Source organism: Mus caroli, unplaced genomic scaffold (genome assembly GCF_978045245.1).
Source record: "Mus caroli unplaced genomic scaffold, Mus_caroli_1 scaffold_17, whole genome shotgun sequence".
Classification (NCBI taxonomy): domain Eukaryota; kingdom Metazoa; phylum Chordata; class Mammalia; order Rodentia; family Muridae; genus Mus; species Mus caroli.
The window spans coordinates 61,960,878-61,981,736 of NW_028227272.1; the positions used below are offsets into that span (position 1 = coordinate 61,960,878).

The following is a 20,859-nucleotide window of genomic DNA, read 5'->3' on the forward strand; positions in this document are numbered from 1 at the left end:
GGCTGGCTTTCAATGCCTTCTATAGTATAGATAGGCCTTGAACTTGCAATCTACTTACTTTAGTCACAAGTGCCTATATCACCAGAACCAGCTACACAGATTTCTTATATGTACATATATGCATGTATGTATATATGTATGTATGTATACAGGTATACATGTATACAGGTATACATGTATACAGGTATGCATGTGTGTGTATATATATATATATATATATATATATATATATATATATATATACTTTAAATTCTTAATGATTCTGGGTATGGGCTACAAATATTCTAGGTAAGTCCTGTATCACAACATTTGCAATCCCAGCCTAAGATGTTTTTCAAAACAAGGTAACTAGTGATTATTTAGAAAGCAATAGTAAATATATGAAAGACTTTGTGTCGATAAATTACTACACTTAAGATTTCACTGGTGGGCTGGTGAGATGACTCAGCCAGTAAGAGCACTGACTGCTCTTCCAAAGGTCCTGAGTTCAAATCCCAGCAACCATATGGTGGCTCACAACCATCCATAATGAGATCTGATGTCCTCTTCTGGTGTGTCTGAAGACAGCTACAGTGTACTTACATATAACAATAAATAAAATCTTTAAAAAAAAATTTCACTGGTAAATGTAAAATAGCACCTTTACTAATTCACTTAATTAAATTATCTCTTCTCCACACCAAAGTGGGAGCATTTCACTTATCTTCACAGATAAGGTAAAATTTCATTATGCAAAATGATTGCACTTGAAAAGATTCTAAGCAAGAAAATAACATACATTTTTATCCTGTAGTTTTCCTTTATTAAAAAAAATAGTTTCTAATAGTTGGGCATAGTGATGTACACATTTAATCCCAGCATTCAGGAGGCAGAGGCAAGCACATCTCTGAGTTTGAAACCAGCATCTACAGAACAAGTTCTAGGATAGCCAAAGCTACACACACACACACACACACACACACACACACATACACACACACACAAAGCCTGTCTGGAAAAATCCATAAAGAACTTTTCTAATAAATTTTAAACTTTAATAAAGAAAACCCAAGTAAATAAACAGGTAAAAGGAATAATAAAATTCATCCATAAACATACAACCAAGAGATGCTATACTTGTCTTCTGTCTACCTATGAAGATTTAAATTCAAACTTCTTTTTTTTTTTTAAAGATTTATTTATTTATTATATGTAAGTACACTGTAGCTGTCTTCAGACACTCCAGAAGAGGGCGCCAGATCTCGTTACGGATGGTTGTGAACCACCATGTGGTTGCTGGGATTTGAACTCTGGACCTTCCGAAGAGCAGTCGGGTGCTCTTACCCACTGAGCCATCTCACCAGCCCAAATTCAAACTTCTATATGCACTGAGAAAAGTATACAACTGCCTTCAGGTTATGAATAAGGTGTATGGGAAGTAAATGGATTTGAGGCTTGGATCTAGGTCTTATCCATCTTACTAGGTATATGCAATATTCTAAAATCTGGGGAGTGGACGACCCACTAAATTGGACTAAGTGCGGTAGCGTGAGTCTTTAGCTTTAGCACTCAAGAGGTAGATGCAGCAGGATCTCTGAGTTCAAAACACAACCTGGTCTACAGTTTCAGACCAACTAAAACTACGTGGTGAGACTCCCATCTCAAAAATAGATAGATCAATAAATAAATAAATAAATAAAATATAATCCTAAATGAAACCACTTCGACCTGGTCTTAAGTGTCTTGGGTAATCAGCCTGCTTAAACAGTTTCAAACATGACTTGGGGTAGGAGACACAGATTATGTTACATGTAAAGATTTCCGTGCCATTTGTCACTGAAGATGTTCTCAATAATTTGCTGTTGTTATTAGCAACAATTAGCCTTCTACTATTAAAATCAGCCTAAGAAGGTATTAAAGAACAACATGTAGACTAATTGATTTTGTTTTGTTTTCCCTAGTTATTAATAAACAAGTAAATAGCCTTCTATGAATTTCACCATTCATGAATACTGCAAGTGTCTCTAATAATCAAGTTTTTGAAAACCATTTTTAAAAGCCCATATTTTAAAAAACACTGAATGTATGAAGTAAAGTGATGCAATGAATTGATTTTTAGCTCTGAAAATTCACAATACAATAGACCAAGGACTTGGCAAAAGTAAATAAATCAGTGCAAATTACTGTCAACACTTGCCTTCATCTTTTATATTTATTCTTTTTTTTTTTAATTTATTTATTATATGTTAGTACACTGTAGCTGTCTTCAGACACTCCAGAAGAGGGCATCAGATTTCGTTAGGGATGGTTGTGAGCCACCATGTGGTTGCTGGGATTTGAACTCGGGACCTTCAGAAGAGCAGTCGGCACTCTTAACCACTGAGCCATCTCGCCAGCCCATATTTATTCTTTTTGCTATTGTTGTTTGTTCTCTGTGTGTTCCTGGATGTTCTGGAACATAACTCAGAAGTTATGACTGCCTCTGTCTCCCAGTGCTGAGAGTGCCCAACCTTATATTTATGTTTTACTGAGCTAATTTTTTAACATTTATTAAATGTAGTCGAATAAACACACATTTACTTCTGTTCTCACTTGCAAACTCAACTAAAATAAGTTAAAATGATGTTCTAAAGACATACACATACACACACACACACACACACACACACACACATTTAGGTAGCTAGGAAGTAGCTGGAGGAAGTTGTTCCTAGCTTGAGACCTGAGATGCTAAAATCCAAACCATTAGTGGAAGAGTCGAGGAACAGCCTAATACCATGCTTTAAGGACCTCAGAATCCTGGAAGAATCCTTACACTGGAGGAAGGTGAGGCTCTATATATTTGTAAACATGAAAGTGAAAGAAGTGTCAAAAATCACAAAAAGACAAAAATCGGGGGTGGGGTGGGGTGGGGGTAGGGTGGTTCCTAATCCATATTTGTTTCTCTGGAGAGAAACGCAAGAAAGAGACGCAAAAGCAATGGAGAAACAACAAGAACAGGTATGTACAAGAGTTCAAACTGGAGTACTCAATAATAAGAAAAGGATGGCTCTACGAAGCAACTGACCCCACCTAAAATTAAAGGGGGAAAATCATAATTAGGCTCACGCACACGTGTGTGTGTGTGTGTGTGTGTGTGTGTGTGTGTGTGTGTGTGTAAGTTGCAAGTGATTAGCTCTAAAAAAAAGGGGGAGAAAATATGTTTTTCTAAAAAGTTAGCCCCTACACACCTCTCGTATAAAAAGCTAGTTGCTTCTATAGCTCAATACCCAAACTTGTTTTCTTCCTTACTTCCTAAATAGAATCTTAAGAATGAATTAATCATTTTTAAGGCTTATTTATTTTATGCATATGAGTACACTGTAGCTGTACAAATGGCTGTAAGCCTTCATGTGGTTGTTAGGAATTGAAGTTTTAGGACCTCTGCTCACTCAGGTCAACCCCACTCGCTCAGTTCCTGCTTGCTCTCGCCCAATGATTTATTTATTATAAGTAAGTACACTGTAGCTGTCTTCAGATGAGCCAGAAGAGGGTGCCAGACCTCATTACAGGTAGTTGTGAGCTACCATGTGGTTGCTGGGATTTGAACTCAGGACTTTCGGAAGAACAGTCAGTGCTCTTACGGGCTAAGCCAGAGCTGGACAGTCAGAAAGACAGTTTTCAATTACTCACAGAAATACCCTGTTGTCACATAAAAGTCAGATGTGGTAGCTGGAATCCCAGCATGTATAGTGGCAAATCAGATAAATTAGAAGAGAAGGATGGCTTAGAAAGAAAAGCAACTGCACAATCATAAGGAGACCACAGTGCCATCCCTCCACTACCTAGTCAAGACATTTTACATAAGCAATAAATAACTTCATTGCTTAAGTCACTTAAATCAGGTCTGAACTTGCAATGAGAAGGAACTCCTCATATTTAGGCCTTCTATATGATTTTTTAAGATATGTGCACTGATTAAAGTTAAGGTATGCAAATTAATAGCAATAATTAGTAATAAATAATATATTATACACCCTCAGAAAACTCTCATGAAAGTACAAGTATTGTATAAATTTTTGCACCAAGACCAACATATCAGGATTCTTTACTAAAACAAATTGAATTTCTCTGAAGAGACATTAAATATGTATTTTGTTAAAAAAAAAAAAAAAAATGAGGCAAATCCTTTTTCTGTTATGATTGTGTCTTAGGTGACTTGCATAGACTACAATTGCTGTTAAAACTTCCTGAAGAATTATTAGGTACCTTTTGCTAAGAACAGCATTATCCAAACAAAAAACTAGCTATCTATAAAGTAAAATTTAAAAGTATAGCAGGCAGCCGGGCGTGGTGGTGCATGCCTTTAATCCCAGCACTCGGGAGGCAGAGACAGGCAGATTTCTGAGTTCGAGGCCATCCTGGTCTACAGAGTGAGTTCCAGGACAGCCAGGGCTACACAGAGAAACCCTGTCTTGGAAAAAAAAAAAAGCCTTTCTCAAAAGTATAACAGGCTTTCTCACCCAGGTACCACTGACATGTTAGACCAGGTTAACTGTTGGTCTGTCCTACACTATCCATTGGAGGACAGTCAGCATTTCTAGCCCCACCTACTAACTGCCAGTTAGGAAAATCTAAGAATGCTGAATGCCACTGGGAGTAAACAAAATTTCTGAAAAACCCAGACAGCAGATGTAGTTGCTTCACAAATCATTGCTTCACACATCAGGAGCATCGAGCTATGACAATATTACAGACTAAAATTTAAAGATGAGAATATTTTAACATGTTCACTGAAGTTCATTATGGGATATAAACTATCAGCTCCAAAGATTAGAGTATCTCTAATCTCCTCCTAAACCCAAAGAGGATTTTACATCACAGAAATATTAATAGCTTGTCTGTTTAAGCCTACCTATATGTTAACATAAGGGCTTTTTTGTTTGTTATGTTCTTTCTCTTATTTTATAGCTTGTCATCTGCCTAGGGTAGCTGTTAAGCCCACCATAGTACAAAATAGTTTTATAGTCTACTGTAACCTATCAGATTATTTCCATCTCATTATAATGATTTGATACTAAAACTTGCTTAGTTTACTATATGTTACCAAACTCAAATATTTACAGCTTCAGGAATTGAGTGAATGTTTCCTGCACCTAAGAACTCAAGAGAGACAACAATGTTTCTTGAAATAAATCTTACTACTATGGTATAATAAAGTATCCTTTTTAAACTTTTTTAAGTGGGGTTCTTGTGTGTGTGCGTGTGTTTGTTGATTTGAGACAGGGTCTTTAAACCCAGTTTTGGATATCACTATGTAGACCATGGTGACCTCTAACTCTCAGAGATCTACATGGCTGACTCCTGACTGTTGGGATTAAAGGCTGCACCACCACCAGCCTTGACTCCTTCTTTGAACCATATCTGTGCTTCCTTGAGTACTTTCAGGATTTTTGCACCCTCCCCCCACCTATCATTAATTTTCCATCACTCTATCCCATCCGCGCTATGCAATTCAATGTACGCAATGAAATGTACGCATTCATTTCAATTTGCCTTTCAGTAGAACTTGAAGTCTGAAATCAAATCCCATCTTGTTCTTTTGGACTCTAAGAAAAGTTAACTTGTTTTGGTTTCAAATTCTATGTAGCTTGCTATCTGAAGGTTCAGAGTTAACAGGTTCTTGGTAAAAGTCGCTTTCATATCAAAACAAAGTAAGTATGGCTTACAGCCCACTCTACTGAAGCATTTCTTGACAAGATAACTAATACGACCCAAAGAAAGAGGTAATTAGAGGCAATGAGTCCACAGAACCTTTGTTTAGTTTTCCTTAAAAGAATTGTTCATTTTTTCTCCTGCAACCACAGCTACTAAGCAAGAAATTTTGATTCATATTTTCCCCCAAAAGGAAAGAGACAAACTGTAGATTTTCTTCTTATTATCACAAGCTGTATATGAAGTTCATATAGTTAGCTTTGTCACTTAGATTATCTATTTTACATCATTATTTTATTAACTAAATATTAAATTATCTATTTTAAAATTACTCATGATTAAATTTGCTAATTAGTGAAAGTTACTTAATATTACTATTAGTAAATAATAGAATCCTAATTGTTTAAAAGAATTGATCCGGCTGGAGAGATGGCTCAGTGGTTAAGAGCACCGATTGCTCTTCCAGAGGTCCTGAGTTCAATTCCCAGCAACCACATGGTGGTTCATAAACATCTGTAATGGAATTTGATGCCCTCTTCTGCTGTGTCTGAGGACAGCAACAGTGTACTCATATACATAAAATAAATATTAAAAAAAAGAATTGATCTTTGGAAATTCAGTTATATAAGCCAATTTTCCTTACTGGCAAATCAAACTAGTAACAAACTCTTATTTTATTAAGTAGTAGATGAAATGTAGCTTATTGTATGTGATTCTTCCATTCCATTTAAAATAGGTAAAAGATAATATATATATAAATATAAATCTCACTTGTAAAATAGAACCAGAACAGAATCCCAGAAAGAGCTCTATTACTAATCTCTAAGATGATGAAGGAAAATAAAAAGGGTCACATCAATGTATGCTGATATAATACTCATAAGTTAGCTATATAAAATAAAAGTTCATTGCATTTTTCTGTTCTGTTTTATTCTCAGCTATTCATAACTTAGAATTTCATAAAATAGTTAATTTCACTTGTTCTTAAAACATTTTAAAGTAAAACTATCAGAATCTGATTTTGTTTTTTGACTCAGGGTCTCATTATGTAGCCCAGGCAAACCCTGAATTTATGTTCCTGGTGCCCCACCCCCAGGTGCTGTCATTGTTTTGCAGAAACTAAATGTGCTCATTTTTTCTTAAAAAATTTACTTCAAGAAATTTAGGAGTAGGTAAAGGTTTTCAAAAAAAGAAAGAAAGAAAGAAAGAAAGAAAGAAAGAAAGAAAGAAAGAAAAGTTCTAGCAGTCAAAAGTTTCAGCAATGAGGAGATATTTGAGCAAGGAAATTAACACTGGGCCTGTGGTAGAGCTCAATGGGATATCTAGTCTTGGTTTCAATGTCCAGGAAGCACACCCACCGGCACACACGTACACATATTCACACCGGTTGCGGGGGGGGGGGGGGGTTGCTGGGCAAGGCAGAAAAAGAGAGAACTAAATTGTACTAAGATATATGTGTGTATGTGTGTGTATATATATATAATATATGTAACAATATATATGAAACAATAACATGTTTCAGAATATATTTAAAATATCAAATGAATGCTAATTTTTCTAAGTTTGAAGTTCCTAGGTTCATAGTCTACAAACATAACAATTGCTAAACATAATCATGTACTTAGAAGACAAATGCCCTCAAAATCAAGACACTGAACATCAACTGTCAAGATAAAAACATGTTTTCAAGAAAGTCACTACACAGAAAAAAAATGTTAAAGATATACACTGTCTATACCCAGACTGTTTCGACCTTCAAACCAATGTATCTATGACATGGGCAGAAAATTTAAATTTAACCACCAGTAACTTATCCAAAAATATCAACTTACTCTTCTTTCCTTAAATGCTTGGCAAGGCATAAAATGAAATGTCAACAAATTTAATGCCCACTCAGTGTGCACTTGATTGCGCACCTGAGACCAGAATGAAATAAACGGCTAACTCATCCAACCCTTTCCTGCATTTACCCAGCTAGCAACTATTCCAACCAAAAAAGTAACTGAGGCACAGATGTTAAGTAACAGGTTAAGTAACAGATAAGAAATTGTAGAGCCAGGGCTTGAATACATTGTGCTCATTAAGAAACATTTTTTAAAAGGCAGTAAGAAACAAAGTATCTTTTTTTTTTTAAAGAAGCAAGTGTTAAGAATGAAAAAAAAAAAAAAAACTTGTATTACAAATGCATGCAGATGAGAATGCAGATTATCCAAACTTTATCCCTAAACCCGGAGGTTGTTTCTATATTTGCTTACTGTTAGATAAAAACTGCATTCAATCCTTAAAAGCAGTCGGCAGAATAAAGGAAACAAATAATTTACTGTCACTTTTTCCGATACTGAATTTAACAGGCCAACCAAAAACGAGTAATTTAAAGGCTGGGGGAGGGGTGGTGTAACGAGGGCAATAGTTTCAGGAAAACGACTTTCTCTGTAGTCAGACAATTAGGAAACAGTGTGTTTGTCAGAGAAGGGGGTCAAAAAAAGGGAAAGATGACAACCACTCCTATAAGGTTCCACACGGAAAACACCCCCCTACCCACCCAACACACACACACACACACACACACACACACACACACCTGGTGGGGGAGGGGAGTAGCTAACGGTGGGACAGTGCCAAGGCCAACGGAAGAACTGGTCCAGAGGGACCTAGTGAGGGAATGACAGGAGACCCTAGCAGAGGGGGAGGGGTGGCGATGACAGGAGGGCAGGCAGTGGGGTGATAGCATGCTTGGCGTCTCTGAAAAAGAGAATGCGGGAGAACCTGGGTAACAGAGAAAGACGGGAGAGCCCAGCAGAAGTGAGAGGGACCGGGTAGTGAACCTGAGAAAGGCGGGACCCTGGGGCACGAAGAGGGTCTGCGGGGAGGCACAGGCATGTCAGGACGGGGTGCTTTCCAGTTGACCGTCCAGCTCCCAGCCCACCACCACCACCTCCACCACCGCCGCCGCGACAAACTCACTTTCTCCTCACCTCCAAGTCCGCAAGTCACCCCCAAGCCCACTCCCCGTCCCCATCGCCAAGCTCGGAGCGGTGCAGAGAGGGGACCGGGGCTCCCCAGACTCCCTCTCCGTCCGGCCGGAGGACCGGTCCGGGACACGACGCAGAGACCTGGGCCAGCAGGCCAGGAGCCACGCAGAGGCCCAGGAGCCCGGTGACAAGTCGGAGCGGCCGACGGGCGCCTCACCTGACAGAAGCGTCGGCAGTAATCCCGGCTGCTGATCCCGACGCCGCCGCCACAGCCGCCGCCGCCGGCTCCCCCTCTGCCGTCGCCCGCTGCTAGGAGCCCCACTGGGCCCGGGGGGGACTCCACAATGGCCACGAGCTCTTCTCCGAGGCGTTCGGCCTCTTGGTCGCTCTCTTCCTCCGCCATGAGGCTCTCGCCGCCCAGCGCGTACCCAGCCCCTGCGCCGCCGCCGCCGCTGCCGCCGCCGCCGCTGCCTCAGCTAACCTCCTCCTCCTCCTCCTCTAGTTCCCTCCCCCTTTCCCTCCGCCCCAGCCGGACAGGGCCACTTGCCTGGGCTCTACTTCCGGCTCCGCCCACCCACGCCCCCAATTTTCACTGGAGGAAGGACACCGCCAATCATAGGCATGCCCGCCCTACCATCCTATTGGTTACACTAGCCATCTGTTTGCCAGCCCTGCCATCTGTTGGTCCACACTACTCGGCGGTTGCTGAGGACCGCCTACGAGCTCTGCCATAGGGCGCGCCGGAGGACGGGGCGCGGCGGGGGACACGGCGGCCGCGGCGGAGCTCGCTCGGGCGGCGGCGGCGACGACGACGGCGGCGGCGGCGGCGGCAGGAGCAGCGGCAGAAGCAGCGGCGGCCGCAACGGGGTCTCTTTCATCCCGTTGCTCTGCCCTTTCTTCCTCCTCTCTTCCTTCCCGGCGAGGGCTCGTGCACTTCCCCTAACGGCGGCCCGCTCCTACGGTCCCGAAGCTGGGAAGGCGGAAGGTGGGCTTGGCCGTTGGTGCGGGCGGCGAGCCGAGGCCTTGGGGCCGGGCGAGGGAGCCGGGGGCGGGGCCGGAGGTGGAGGAGGAAGGAACCGGGCCAGCCTGACAGCGACGGCCTCGGCCGGCGCCCGCCGCCCCCTCCCCGGGGACAGCCACCGAGTCGGCGGCGGTGCGGCGGACTTCTCCGGGGCCCTCCGAGGGCGGCTGGGACGCGGCCCCGGCCCGCAGGCGGGGTCGCGGCGCCGGGGCGCCACCTCGGCCGGCGCGGCGGGAGGAGGCTGTCTAGACGTCGGGCGGCCGGCGCCCGCCTTCCCCGCCCCCACCGGAGCCTCGGGCCTGCGGAGCGCGCGGGCCGCGGGGCCACCCGCCCCGGGGCGTGCGAGCCGAGCTGGCGTGAGGCTGGCTGGAGCTTCGGGATCGCGCACGGAAGGCGGAGAGAGACAGACACCTGTGTGCAGAGCGTGGCCCGAGCCGCTCTGCCGCGGGCCTGCGCCTGCCTTTCCCGCCCCTCCACCATCTTCCCTTTCTGTTTGTTTTTTGTGTTTTACAGTAAAGACATGACTTCCCGGCGCCACCGGGAAAATAGGGTGCAAGCCCAGGAACTGTTTCCCCACCACCACCTGTTGAAAAACTGAGTCGAAGGCGTCTCCGGGGTCTGAACGAACGCGAAGTCGCTCGGATTGGATGCGTCTGTGGTTTTGCATCCGGAAAACCGTCACTACTTAATATCAAGGAAAAACAAACAAACAAAAACCCAACTGGAAATTAAGCTGGTGAGTATTTCGACTTGAAAACTCAGTTTACTTTTGCTGTAGTAAATGGCTGCTTCGCTTTTGTTCCCTGGGCGCTCTATTTTAACTTCCTCGTTTGCTTAAAATATTTCTGACTTCTGGAAACACTTTTACTCGTAACCAACCTCCTCGCCTCTATGAGGTGGTTATTTGCATCGGCAGTATCAAGAATAGACCTTTCAAGTGAAAAGATCAGAAAAGTTCAGGCTTTTCTGGCACAAGAATTGCAGATCCCTTTTCTGTAAGTTTGCAGTCAAAAATTCTAACTGCACCGCTAGTTTTTCATAAAAGCTTTAGTTGTTACTAGGACAGTTTTATTTCATAGGTCTAGAGTACTTGTGGGAGTTGCAAGCCTTTGTTTGCAGTGAGGATTTGCTGAGTATTAGGTGTGATTCACCATGATGTCTGTCTTTTCTGCCATGAAAAACCTGTGCCCTAAAACAGTATCTCACAAGTAACCCTTGAGTGTCAAAGATGTGGTGGGGTGGAAATCCACAGAAATTAAGCATGTGAAATTCTAGACATTTTGTGCCTTACAGAATTTTCATGAATTTCTAAGTCCTACTTTGAGTTCATAGATTTTGCTCAAAATACAGACCAAAGTTGAAATAATCTTGATGTTGCCCAGCAAGTAGACTAATGCAGTGGGATACTCCATGCTTTGTAATGTTACTTATAAAAACGAATTCTTCAGAACATACTTGAAGTATTTCTTCAACATGTTTTTAACAAAATTATTCAGTATAGTAGTATCTGATGTTTTGATTATTATAAAAAGTTAAATCACAGGCATAGAAGAGTAAGTCTTGCTAATCTTTTGTTATCAAAGTATATTTATTATCTTGGGTTTCCAGTGCTTGTAATTTTATAAAGCTGATAGTCTGTTAATAATTTTCAGAAGTTTGGGGGCCTAGTGAAGTGACTTTGAGAGTCACTAACAACCCTGAGTTAGTCCATGAAACCACTGTCCTCAGCTCCAAACATGTGCCAGAGCACAGGTGCTCACACATTTAGACGTCTGTAAGAAGTAAAATGCAGCCAGGTATGCTGGCACATGTCTGTGATCCCTGCCACTCAGGACACTGAGGCAAGAGGGTTTCACATTGAAAGCCCACTGGACAACGGGGTTGTTCTTGGTGTTTTGAGTTTTGTTGCTAGGCTAAATTTAGTATTAAACTGCTTCTAAATTATATGGGGTTTGATAAATGGTTATGGGGGGGGGTTATTTGATTTGGCTTTTTTTTTTTTCCTGTTTGTTTCATTTTTATTTTAATTTGCTTTTGTTTTTGATTGCTGATGTCAAACCTAGAATTTAGCTCAGGCTAAGCAGTTGTTCTGCCTCTAGTGGCCACCCAGCTGTTCATTTACTTTTTATAAACATCAGGTTGTGCCCAGCACATATTGGGCACTATGTTAAGGGAAATAAAAATTAAGTCTTCAGTGGAAATTGGAAACCAAATGTTAAAGAACATATTGACTTCTCTTGATTATCACCTTTTTAGAGAAATACATATATTAAAAATTATATTTTTCCAGACATGGTGTCATACAGTTTCAGCCTCAGAATTCAGGAGGTGACAAAGATAGGTCTCTGTCTACATAGTGAGACTCTGTCTTTGTTTTTGGTTAGCTGGTTTTCTAGACTGGATTTCTCTGTGTATGCCTGGCTGTGCTGGAACTCCCTTCATAGACCAGGCGTGCCTCTGCCTCCCGCGTGCTGGATTAAAGGCGTCACCACTAGGCACTGAGGCCCTGTCTTCAATAAGTAGTGCTCATTGTCAGCTCTATGGAGGCCTCGGGTTGTAATGCTAGTGTAAATAGTTACGCATGCTTTATGGATTTCTTAGTTTTTACTTGTTTTTCTTTTTGGAAAGTAAGTTTTACTACCAGATTTTTGCACAGTTGAGTTCTCAAAATCACTTTCCCATCAAGAAGCTCTTTAACTTGAACACATGTCTAACTTGGGCAAGGTTAGTATTTTTAGTACTCTGAATGTTGCTGTGATTATGATTTTCTAAACGATAGAAACATTTAGAATACTTTAATATGTCTTCAGGAGTCTGATTGATTTGTCATAAAAACCAAGGTATTGGGAAGTTGGATTAGTAGGGCCCTGTGCTTCCTGTGCAAGTGTGTGGATTCTCTGCAGTGTGTATCTGTAATCCCAGTTCTGGGGGCAGTTAGAGAAGCTGTTCAAAAACAACAAGGTGTGCACATAGGCAGTGCTACATACACACAAACCCCAAGCAATGGACCTAGCTGTATGCTGCTAATTTGCTTTAGTTTTCCTTGAATATTTCAGATGTTTAGAAGACGTGTGACCTATAAATTGAACTAAAAGTGTCTGTGGGATACGGAGAATCATTGAATTAAGTTTGGTGGGGTTTTGTTTTTTGTTTTTCCTGTTGCTGTTTTGGAGGGGGTGTATTTATTGTTTTTTAAAATCTACCTTACAAAAGCACGTATAACTACTTTTTACTGTTAATCACTTCTAGAATGAACTATTATCATAATACTAACATCTTTCTCTTGTCTTCTCTTATTCAGAGACAAAATGGAACGGTTTGTTGTAACAGCACCACCTGCTCGAAATCGTTCTAAGACTGCTTTGTATGTAACCCCTCTGGATCGAGTCACTGAGTTTGGAGGTGAGCTTCATGAGGACGGAGGCAAACTCTTCTGCACTTCCTGCAATGTGGTGCTGAATCATGTTCGCAAGTCTGCCATTAGTGACCACCTCAAGTCAAAGACTCATACAAAGAGGAAGGCAGAATTTGAAGAGCAAAATGTGAGAAAGAAGCAGAGGCCCCTGACTGCATCTCTTCAGTGCAACAGTACTGCGCAAACAGAGAAAGTCAGTGTTATCCAGGACTTTGTGAAAATGTGCCTGGAAGCCAACATCCCCCTGGAGAAGGCTGATCATCCCGCAGTGCGAGCATTCCTGTCTCGGCATGTGAAGAACGGAGGGTCCATACCTAAGTCAGACCAGCTGAGGAGAGCATATCTGCCTGATGGCTATGAGAATGAAAATCAGCTCCTCAACTCACAAGATTGTTGACAAGGCAGTTAATGACCATTGTGATCAAGATAAATAATGTGGAGTATTAAAGTTAATGTGTTGATTGTGTGGTTCATTTTTATATTTATTTCATTTTAAATCATGTGATACAGAATAGTTTTGCAATGTGTATATAGTTTTAGGCAAAAGAAAAAAACCTCACTGCAAAACTTACTGCTAATTTTAAGTCACCGATGGTATAAAACTTACCTATAGCGTGTATTAGCCTATCTGAAACCCGGTGGTGGTTATCTTTAAAACTGATGGATGTTCTCCTGAAATGTTTGTGCATGGAAGAACTTCCCTGCATTGTAGCCCTGTTGCCATGTATGGGTTTTTTGGGTTTTTTTGTTTTGTTTTTTTTTTTTCTCTTGTGAGGTTATGTAATGATTTGGATTGAGAACTAGCCTAGAAAACTGAAGCTGCTGCCAGGCTATACCTCTCACAGGACCTTAAAGAAGCTCAGATTCTTTTCAAAGTGGAATAGTAGGCCGGAAATGTTCTTAGAGCTTGAGATCTCTAGGAGAAATGACTGTTCAAATTACATTCTACTTGTATGTGAAATAATTGCTTAACCTTCACTTCCTTGTGGTCACTTTTAAAGACATATATTTAGTAGCAGCTTCAAGTGACCAAAAGACTAAAATCTCTCTTAATGACTTTGCCAAAAGTCATGGGGGATTTTGCAGTGATGAGATTTTAGTCTTCAACTATGAACAAAAATTTTCAAACCATAGTTTTCATGTTAAGTAGCATCCTGGATTTGCAAACTTTTTTATGTCTTGGTATTAAGACTATTAAAACAGTCTTGTAGTCTTAATTTAAATTTAAATACACTGTGGTTCCGTTTTCTCTTTTTACAGGGAATTAGTTACTTTTTGGCTGACAACAAATAAGAAAATTGCTTTCTATGCATTAATTTTTCCATAAGATTTTATAAGAGTTTATTTAGGTAAATAGACTAGAAATGAGTTTTAGTTTCACCTTTACTGCTTTGCCTCTGGTGATGCAGGTTTTAAAACTTGGATGCTAAACAGTGCAGAAAACAAGGCAAGAATTTTATAGTAAAAATAAAGCAGGATGCTGAGTCAGGAAATTATCAGTTCTGTCAAAGGTCAACCATGTTTAGGTTTTCTAAACCTCACTGTTCTGTAAGCTTATTAGAAGTCATTTAGCTCAGAGAAGTCCTCTTCATCAGATCCGGATTATATTTTTTAAAAGTTTAGTAACTGAAGACTTAGATTAGAGCTTTAATATTAAAAAAGAAAATCAAATAGTTGAAAACATTGAAGTTATATTTCTATTCTAAATCAGTGGCAAGATGCCCTGATTGTGACTTGGAGTTATCTTTGAGGTCATTGTGCCACAAATTTCCATTAAACAAAAAGCCAAAGTTAATAGAAAATAATTTGTGGGTTTTGTGCTTTGATTTTTTTTTTCCCCCTGTCACAGGGTGTTTCTACATAGCCCTGGCAGTCCTGGAACTCACTGGAGGCCTCAAGACCCACCTGCCTCTTTCCCTCGTGAGTGCTGGGATTAATGGCGTGTACTATCACGCCCAGCAATAATTTGTGTTTTTAAGAACAGCTTGTCTTATGGGTCTTACAGATTTAACATTCCCAATTCAGGTTGTCAAAGTGACCACTTGTTTTTATTTTAAAAGCCTGCTATGGAATTAAAAAAAAAATTAGTTTTCAAAAATTGCAGTTTCTATTTTCTCACGTTTGGTTATATTCATGTAGTACATAATGCCTAGACTTAGTTGTTTACTAACTGCACTTGGTAAAGCACAGACCAGCAGCAAAGTAAACAATGATTGCTTCCACTTCCTTAAGGAATTTGTAGGCAACCATGTTTAAACTGCCTAAGATGGTAGGAAATCTAAGCAACTAAAATAATTGAGTTTTGTACCACTATTTTCAGAAGAAAAACAGTCATTTAATTTTCCAGGATTCCTTGTGATTTGGGCTATTCCCTATTGTCTGGGACTATATGCGCTGTCAGTCAACATGGCAGAACAGCTTCTAGCAGTCGAGTAACATGTTTGACGGTGCACTAGGAATATAATTCACTTTTGCCTTTCTTACCGTTATTACTGATTTCACAGTTACTTAGTTCCTCTAGAACTGTTTTTCCAGGCTTATTTTTGAATGTCTAGGGGCAGAGTGCATTCTGTTAGGGTTGTATCATGTCCTTAGAATGAGGCTTCCGTCCCCTTGAGGGAAAGTTAGTATTAATGTTCCTTCACTGATTATGAACATTTGTTTCTTGGAACTGGTTAAATTTGTCTCGTAAATAATAACAGTGGTTATAGTAGCCTGTGCAAACTGGTAAAGATTTGCAAAACTATGATTGGCATGTTCGATAACAATGAGAAGTGTCTAAGGCGTGTACTATGTGAGAGAGGCAAAGTGAACGTATGTACAGAAGCTTTCAATCTTCCTTATTTAGCGGTAGTATGATGATGCTATACTATTGGACCAATAGCAGCTCCTTTTTATTAGTTGGATGCATTATCACAAGCTTTGTAATGTTTCATTTGTAAACTGCCTTCAGCACATGCTTACATGTTAATGTTTTCTCAGTGTCTAGGATGTCTTCCAGACTCTCACTGTATCCTGCCAGTAAATAGTTCTAGCTTGTTGAATTTCCTGTTTATTTTTCATTATCTGTGGCATATAGCAAGCCTGAAAGATAATTGTAATCATTTTTTTCTTTTACAGAGTGAGAAGTTAGATTGTGTATGAAAGCCTATAGTTATTTTATCCATTATCTTTGATTAAGGCTTTCTAATATTATTTAGTAAGTGTTCCTTCCAGTTAATGCCTGTGGCCCTACTGAATTTTAAGGGACCAGACAACTTTTAAGAAATAAATCTTACTGTTTTATACAGTAAGTTTGTCTGATTGGGAATGTTCTGAAGTTGGCCAGATTCCCAAGCTAAAACGTTGGCCTGAAAGACTGTGTACATGAATGTTAACAAGTACAGAAAAGAAAATTAAACTTAAGGTAACCTAAAACAAAGGCTAAAAACAAGTTTTCATTTGAATCTTAGTCTTTGTAAGGGCTCTCTGTTTGACTTACCTCAACTGCCATTGAGTGAGGGTAAATCACCTTAAAGTAACTGATTTACATGGAAGGGTAGTTGTAGTTTCCACCCTAGCTTGCTTCTGCTTTGGTCGGCACTGATGAAATGTGAAGTGGCTATTCTAGACCTTCGTTGATCTCAGCCCCTACTCCCAGACTGCTGAGGTAACTACAGTCAGTTACCTAGTGCTATTCTCCTTGTATCCAGAACACTGTATTAAAATTTTACTATGTTAATTTTCGTACTCCTGTGCTTATTTTTTACTTTTGCTCATGCACGTATTTTAGTATGAATGTGTTGCTTTTTTTTAAAAGTTTGTGATATTTAGAAATAAATTTCAAAAAAGTTTCTAAAGTTTTTGAAATCATATTTTGTTTTGTGAGCCAGTGACAGACATTTTATAATTTCAAGGTTTTACCTGCTGAATTTTGATTTTTCTACCACTCATTTATTTGTAGTGTTAACCTTTTAAGCTACTGTGACATCTAGGCTTCAAACTGCCCTGATTGAAGTCTTCCAAAACACTAGCCAGTGGGTAAGTTCAGTCAACATTTTAATGGGAACATTGTACTTCTACAAGTCTTATGAAAGGGCTAGGATGTAGCTCAGTGGTTACCCTGCAACCTATAACTTCAGCTCCAGAGGATCTGATACTCTTAAGGATTTCTCAGGCACCAGCATGCAAGTGCATATAAATTCACACAGGCACACACAAACAAATCTTCAGAAATGTCATGAACATCAGTTGGTCACAAGCAGGACTGATCGTTCTAAATATATATATATATATTTACCTCTTAGTTTGTTTTCAAAACTCTTCAACTGAGACAATAAGATTATCTGCTAAATTACTACATGGCTTGGCATGTCCCTGCCTCCACTCACATCTGTGCAAGAGAACATTGAACTATAGTGTTTTATTTTCTGAAACCAAGATGTTAGGAAAGTTCTTAGGAATCAACCCATACTGCTCAGCTCTATGTTAGAGAACTGTCTGGGTTTTCTAACGAACCTCAGTTTATTACCACTAAAGTACTAAGCAATGAGCCTCTCCAATATATATAACAGAAAGGTCTCCCCTCGGTACCCAAGTACAATGGCATGCTGCAAAAAGATATGTCTTTGTTTCTAAGCAACTATAAGCATTTCTCATGAGACTTGCTACCAGCCAAGTTCTTGTCCAGATCCTCAAAAAGACTTGTTTTTTAAAACCCGTAAAAATTGAATATCTGCAGAAATGTACCTTTTAGAAATCTGGTATTCTATATCACCTATAGAATATTGCTTTCAGATTAAAATCTATCATGCAGTGACATTGAAATCCTTGCAAAGAACCTGCTATAAGAATTTTAACAAATTGTGCAGAAAAGGCAAACACTTATTTGACTCTATTCAGTATGAAAGACACAAGTGTATGTAGACAAATATTAATGATTATCATAACCCAAGCCTCTGGGTTTATATGTATATCATAATAAATGCTCAAAAGTTTTCTACTTAAGTATGAAAGCAGTGCTTCACTCTGCACTCTGTCTTGCTTCCTCCTCTCTAACCATGCTATTTAATACCTATTCAAGAGATGGCTCAGTGTTTACAAGCACTTGCTCTTGCAGAAGACTAAGGTTTAATTCCCAGCATCCAAAATACGTATAACTCCAGTTCCTGGAACCCATCGCACTGTTTTGACCATCACAAGTTCTGCATGTACAGGGTGTACACACAGAAAAGCTGTCACATACATAAGAACAAAATATTGAAGTACGATGTTGTATATTCCTTTTAATGTAGTAAATTCCCCCCTTTTGGAGTATATCCTATGAATGCAAATAGCAAGTGTAAAATATATGCAAAAGGAGGCATTTGTGGTGGGGGAAGGAGAAGGGAGAGACAGTCTTGTGTCAACTTGACTACAAACTAGAGTTGACTGGAATGGAGGGAAACTGAGAAAATGCCTTCATAAGATCCAGCTGTAAAGAATTCTTAACTGACTGATGGAGGTCCCAGTCCATTGTGGTGGTTACATCTCCTGGTTTGTGGGCTTCAGTTCTATAAGAAAGCAGACTGCCTGCCTGGTCCACCTGGAGCAGCAGAGGAAAGCTGCACACTATCCCTTCATCTCCATCATCTGACCCACAGCCATGTCTGCCTTCCCAAAAAGGCCTGCAGGCCCCAAAAACATCCAGGTCCATGGCTCTGTCTGCCTTCCTCAGGAGTCCTGCCAGCATTAGGAACATCCAGTCAACAACAGGGACAACCAGATGACTTAAAGCCAGCATGAGAACATAATCAGAGCCAGGACAATAAGGGACCACCAGAGCACAGCTATCCTGCAAGCAAGCACTGGATATTCCTGGATAGTCTAACACAGCTGAAGCACAAGAAGGTGACCTTAAATCGAAGATGATACAGGCCTTTAAAGACCATTGAACAAATTATAAATCCCTTAAAGAAATACAGGAAAGTAAAATCAAACAGTTGAAGAAAATGAATAAAACTGTTTAAGAACTGAAAAATGGAAATCAGAGTAATAAAGAGAACAATGAAGGAACCCTGGGTATGGAAAACTTAGGGAAGAGAACAGGAACTACAGATGCAAGCATCACTAATAGAATATAAGAGATGGAAGAGAGAATCTCAGGCATAGAAGGTAAGATTGAAGAAATCGATATATCTGTCTAAGAAAAGTTAAATCTAAAAAGTTCCTGACACAAAACATCCAAGAAATCTCTAACAATATGAAAAGACGAAACTTAAGAATAATAGGAATAGAAAATGGAGAAGATTCCCATCTATAAGGCCTAGAAAATAGTTCCAACAAAATCACAGAAGAAAATTTCCCCAACATAAGGAAAGATATGCCTATAAACACACAAGAAGATTTCATGTACCAAATAGATTGGACCAGAAAAGAAAAACCTCCCTTCACATAATAGAATACTAAATCTACACAACAAAGAAAGGATATTGAAAGTGGCAAGGGGAAAGGCCAAGTAACAGATAAAAGCAGACCTATGAGAATTATACCCTACTTCTCAACAGAGACTCTAAAAGACAGATAGGCCTAGGCAGATGTCTTCTAAAACCTGAGACCACAGATGTCAGTCCAGACTACTATTCCCAGAAAAACTTTCAGTCATCACAGATGGAGAAAACAAGATATTCCATGGCAAAACCAAATTTAAACAATATTTATCTACAAATCTAGCCCTACAGAAGATACTAGAAGGCAGGTGTGGTGGCACACGCTTTTAATCCCAGCACTCGGGAGGCAGAGACAGGCAGATTTCTGAGTTCTAGGACAGCCAGGGCTATACAGAGAAACCCTGTCTCGAAAAACCAAGGGAAAAAAAAAAAAAAGATACTAGAAGGAAAATTCCAACCCAAAGAGGTGAACAGCTCTCAAGGAAACAAAGGAAATGAATCACCAGCAAACCAAAGGAAGGGGGCTGGTGAGATGGCTCAGTGGGTAAGAGCACCCGACTGCTCTTCCGAAGGTCCAGAGTTCAAATCCCAGCAACCACATGGTGGCTCACAACCATCCGTAACGAGATCTGGCTCCCTCTTCTGGAGTGTCTGAAGACAGCTACAGTGTACTTACATACAATAAATAATAAATAAATCTTTAAAAAAAAAAAAAAAAAAACCAAAGGAAGGAAAATACACACACACACACACACACACACACACACACACACACACTCACACTCACACTACTACTACTACCATCAAAAGAACAGGAATTAACAATCGTTGGTCATTAATATCTCTTCATGTCAAAATGGACTCAATTCCCCAATAAAAAAATACAGACTAACAGAATGGATGAGAAAACAGGATCCATCATTCTGCTGCATACAAGAAACACTCCTAAGCAACAAAGATAGACATTATCTCAGAGTAAAGGTCTGGAAAAAGGTTTTCCAAGCAAACAGACCCAAGAAGCAAGTTGGACTAGCCATTTTTTTAAGATCTATTTATTTTATTTATATTAATACACTGTAGCTGTCTTCAGACACACCAAAAGAGGACATCGGGTCCCACTACAGATAGTTGTGAGCCACCAAGTGGTTGCTGGGAATTGAACTCAGGATCTCTGGAAGAGCAGTCAGTGCTCTTAACCACTGAGCCATCTCTCCAGCCTCTGGAGTAGTTATTCTAATATCTTATAAAATAGACTTTCAACTAAAATTAATCAAAACATATGGGGAAGAACATTTCATACTCATCAAAGAAAAACTACATGAAGATGACATCTTAATTCTGAACATCTATGTCCAAAATACAAGTATACCC

General features: G+C 40.1%; 2 protein-coding genes across 3 annotated transcripts in view; one reads left to right on the forward strand and one right to left on the reverse strand.

Annotated features, from left to right (window-relative positions):
• The window catches only part of Znf654 (zinc finger protein 654), a 70,885-nt gene extending 61,532 nt beyond the window's left edge, over window positions 1–9,353 (reverse strand). The window contains exon 1 of the mRNA XM_021184906.3: window positions 8,863–9,353. Within this exon, the coding sequence (XP_021040565.1) occupies window positions 8,863–9,048 (186 nt within the window). The 5' untranslated portion in view covers window positions 9,049–9,353. The remainder of the gene's footprint in view (window positions 1–8,862) is intronic.
• Window positions 9,354–9,407: 54 nt separating this feature from the next.
• On the forward strand, window positions 9,408–16,802 carry Cggbp1 (CGG triplet repeat binding protein 1). Of its 2 annotated transcripts, XM_085832290.1 has the most exons (3): window positions 9,408–9,630; window positions 10,180–10,402; window positions 12,968–16,802. In XM_085832290.1, the coding sequence occupies exon 3, from the start codon at window positions 12,975–12,977 to the stop codon at window positions 13,476–13,478; it is 504 nt and encodes a 167-aa protein (XP_085688416.1). In that variant the 5' UTR covers window positions 9,408–9,630; window positions 10,180–10,402; window positions 12,968–12,974; the 3' UTR covers window positions 13,479–16,802. The 2 variants fall into 2 exon arrangements, with proteins under 2 accessions (XP_085688416.1, XP_029326555.1); XM_029470695.2 differs by lacking the exon at window positions 9,408–9,630 and having other exon boundaries at window positions 9,683–10,402.
• Window positions 16,803–20,859: the final 4,057 nt, after the last annotated feature.

What these genes read in the sequence shown, in the direction of transcription:
- Cggbp1 (XM_085832290.1), top strand. Translation starts at nt 12,975, where the DNA reads ATGGAACGGTTTGTTGTAACAGCACCACCTGCTCGAAATCGTTCTAAG.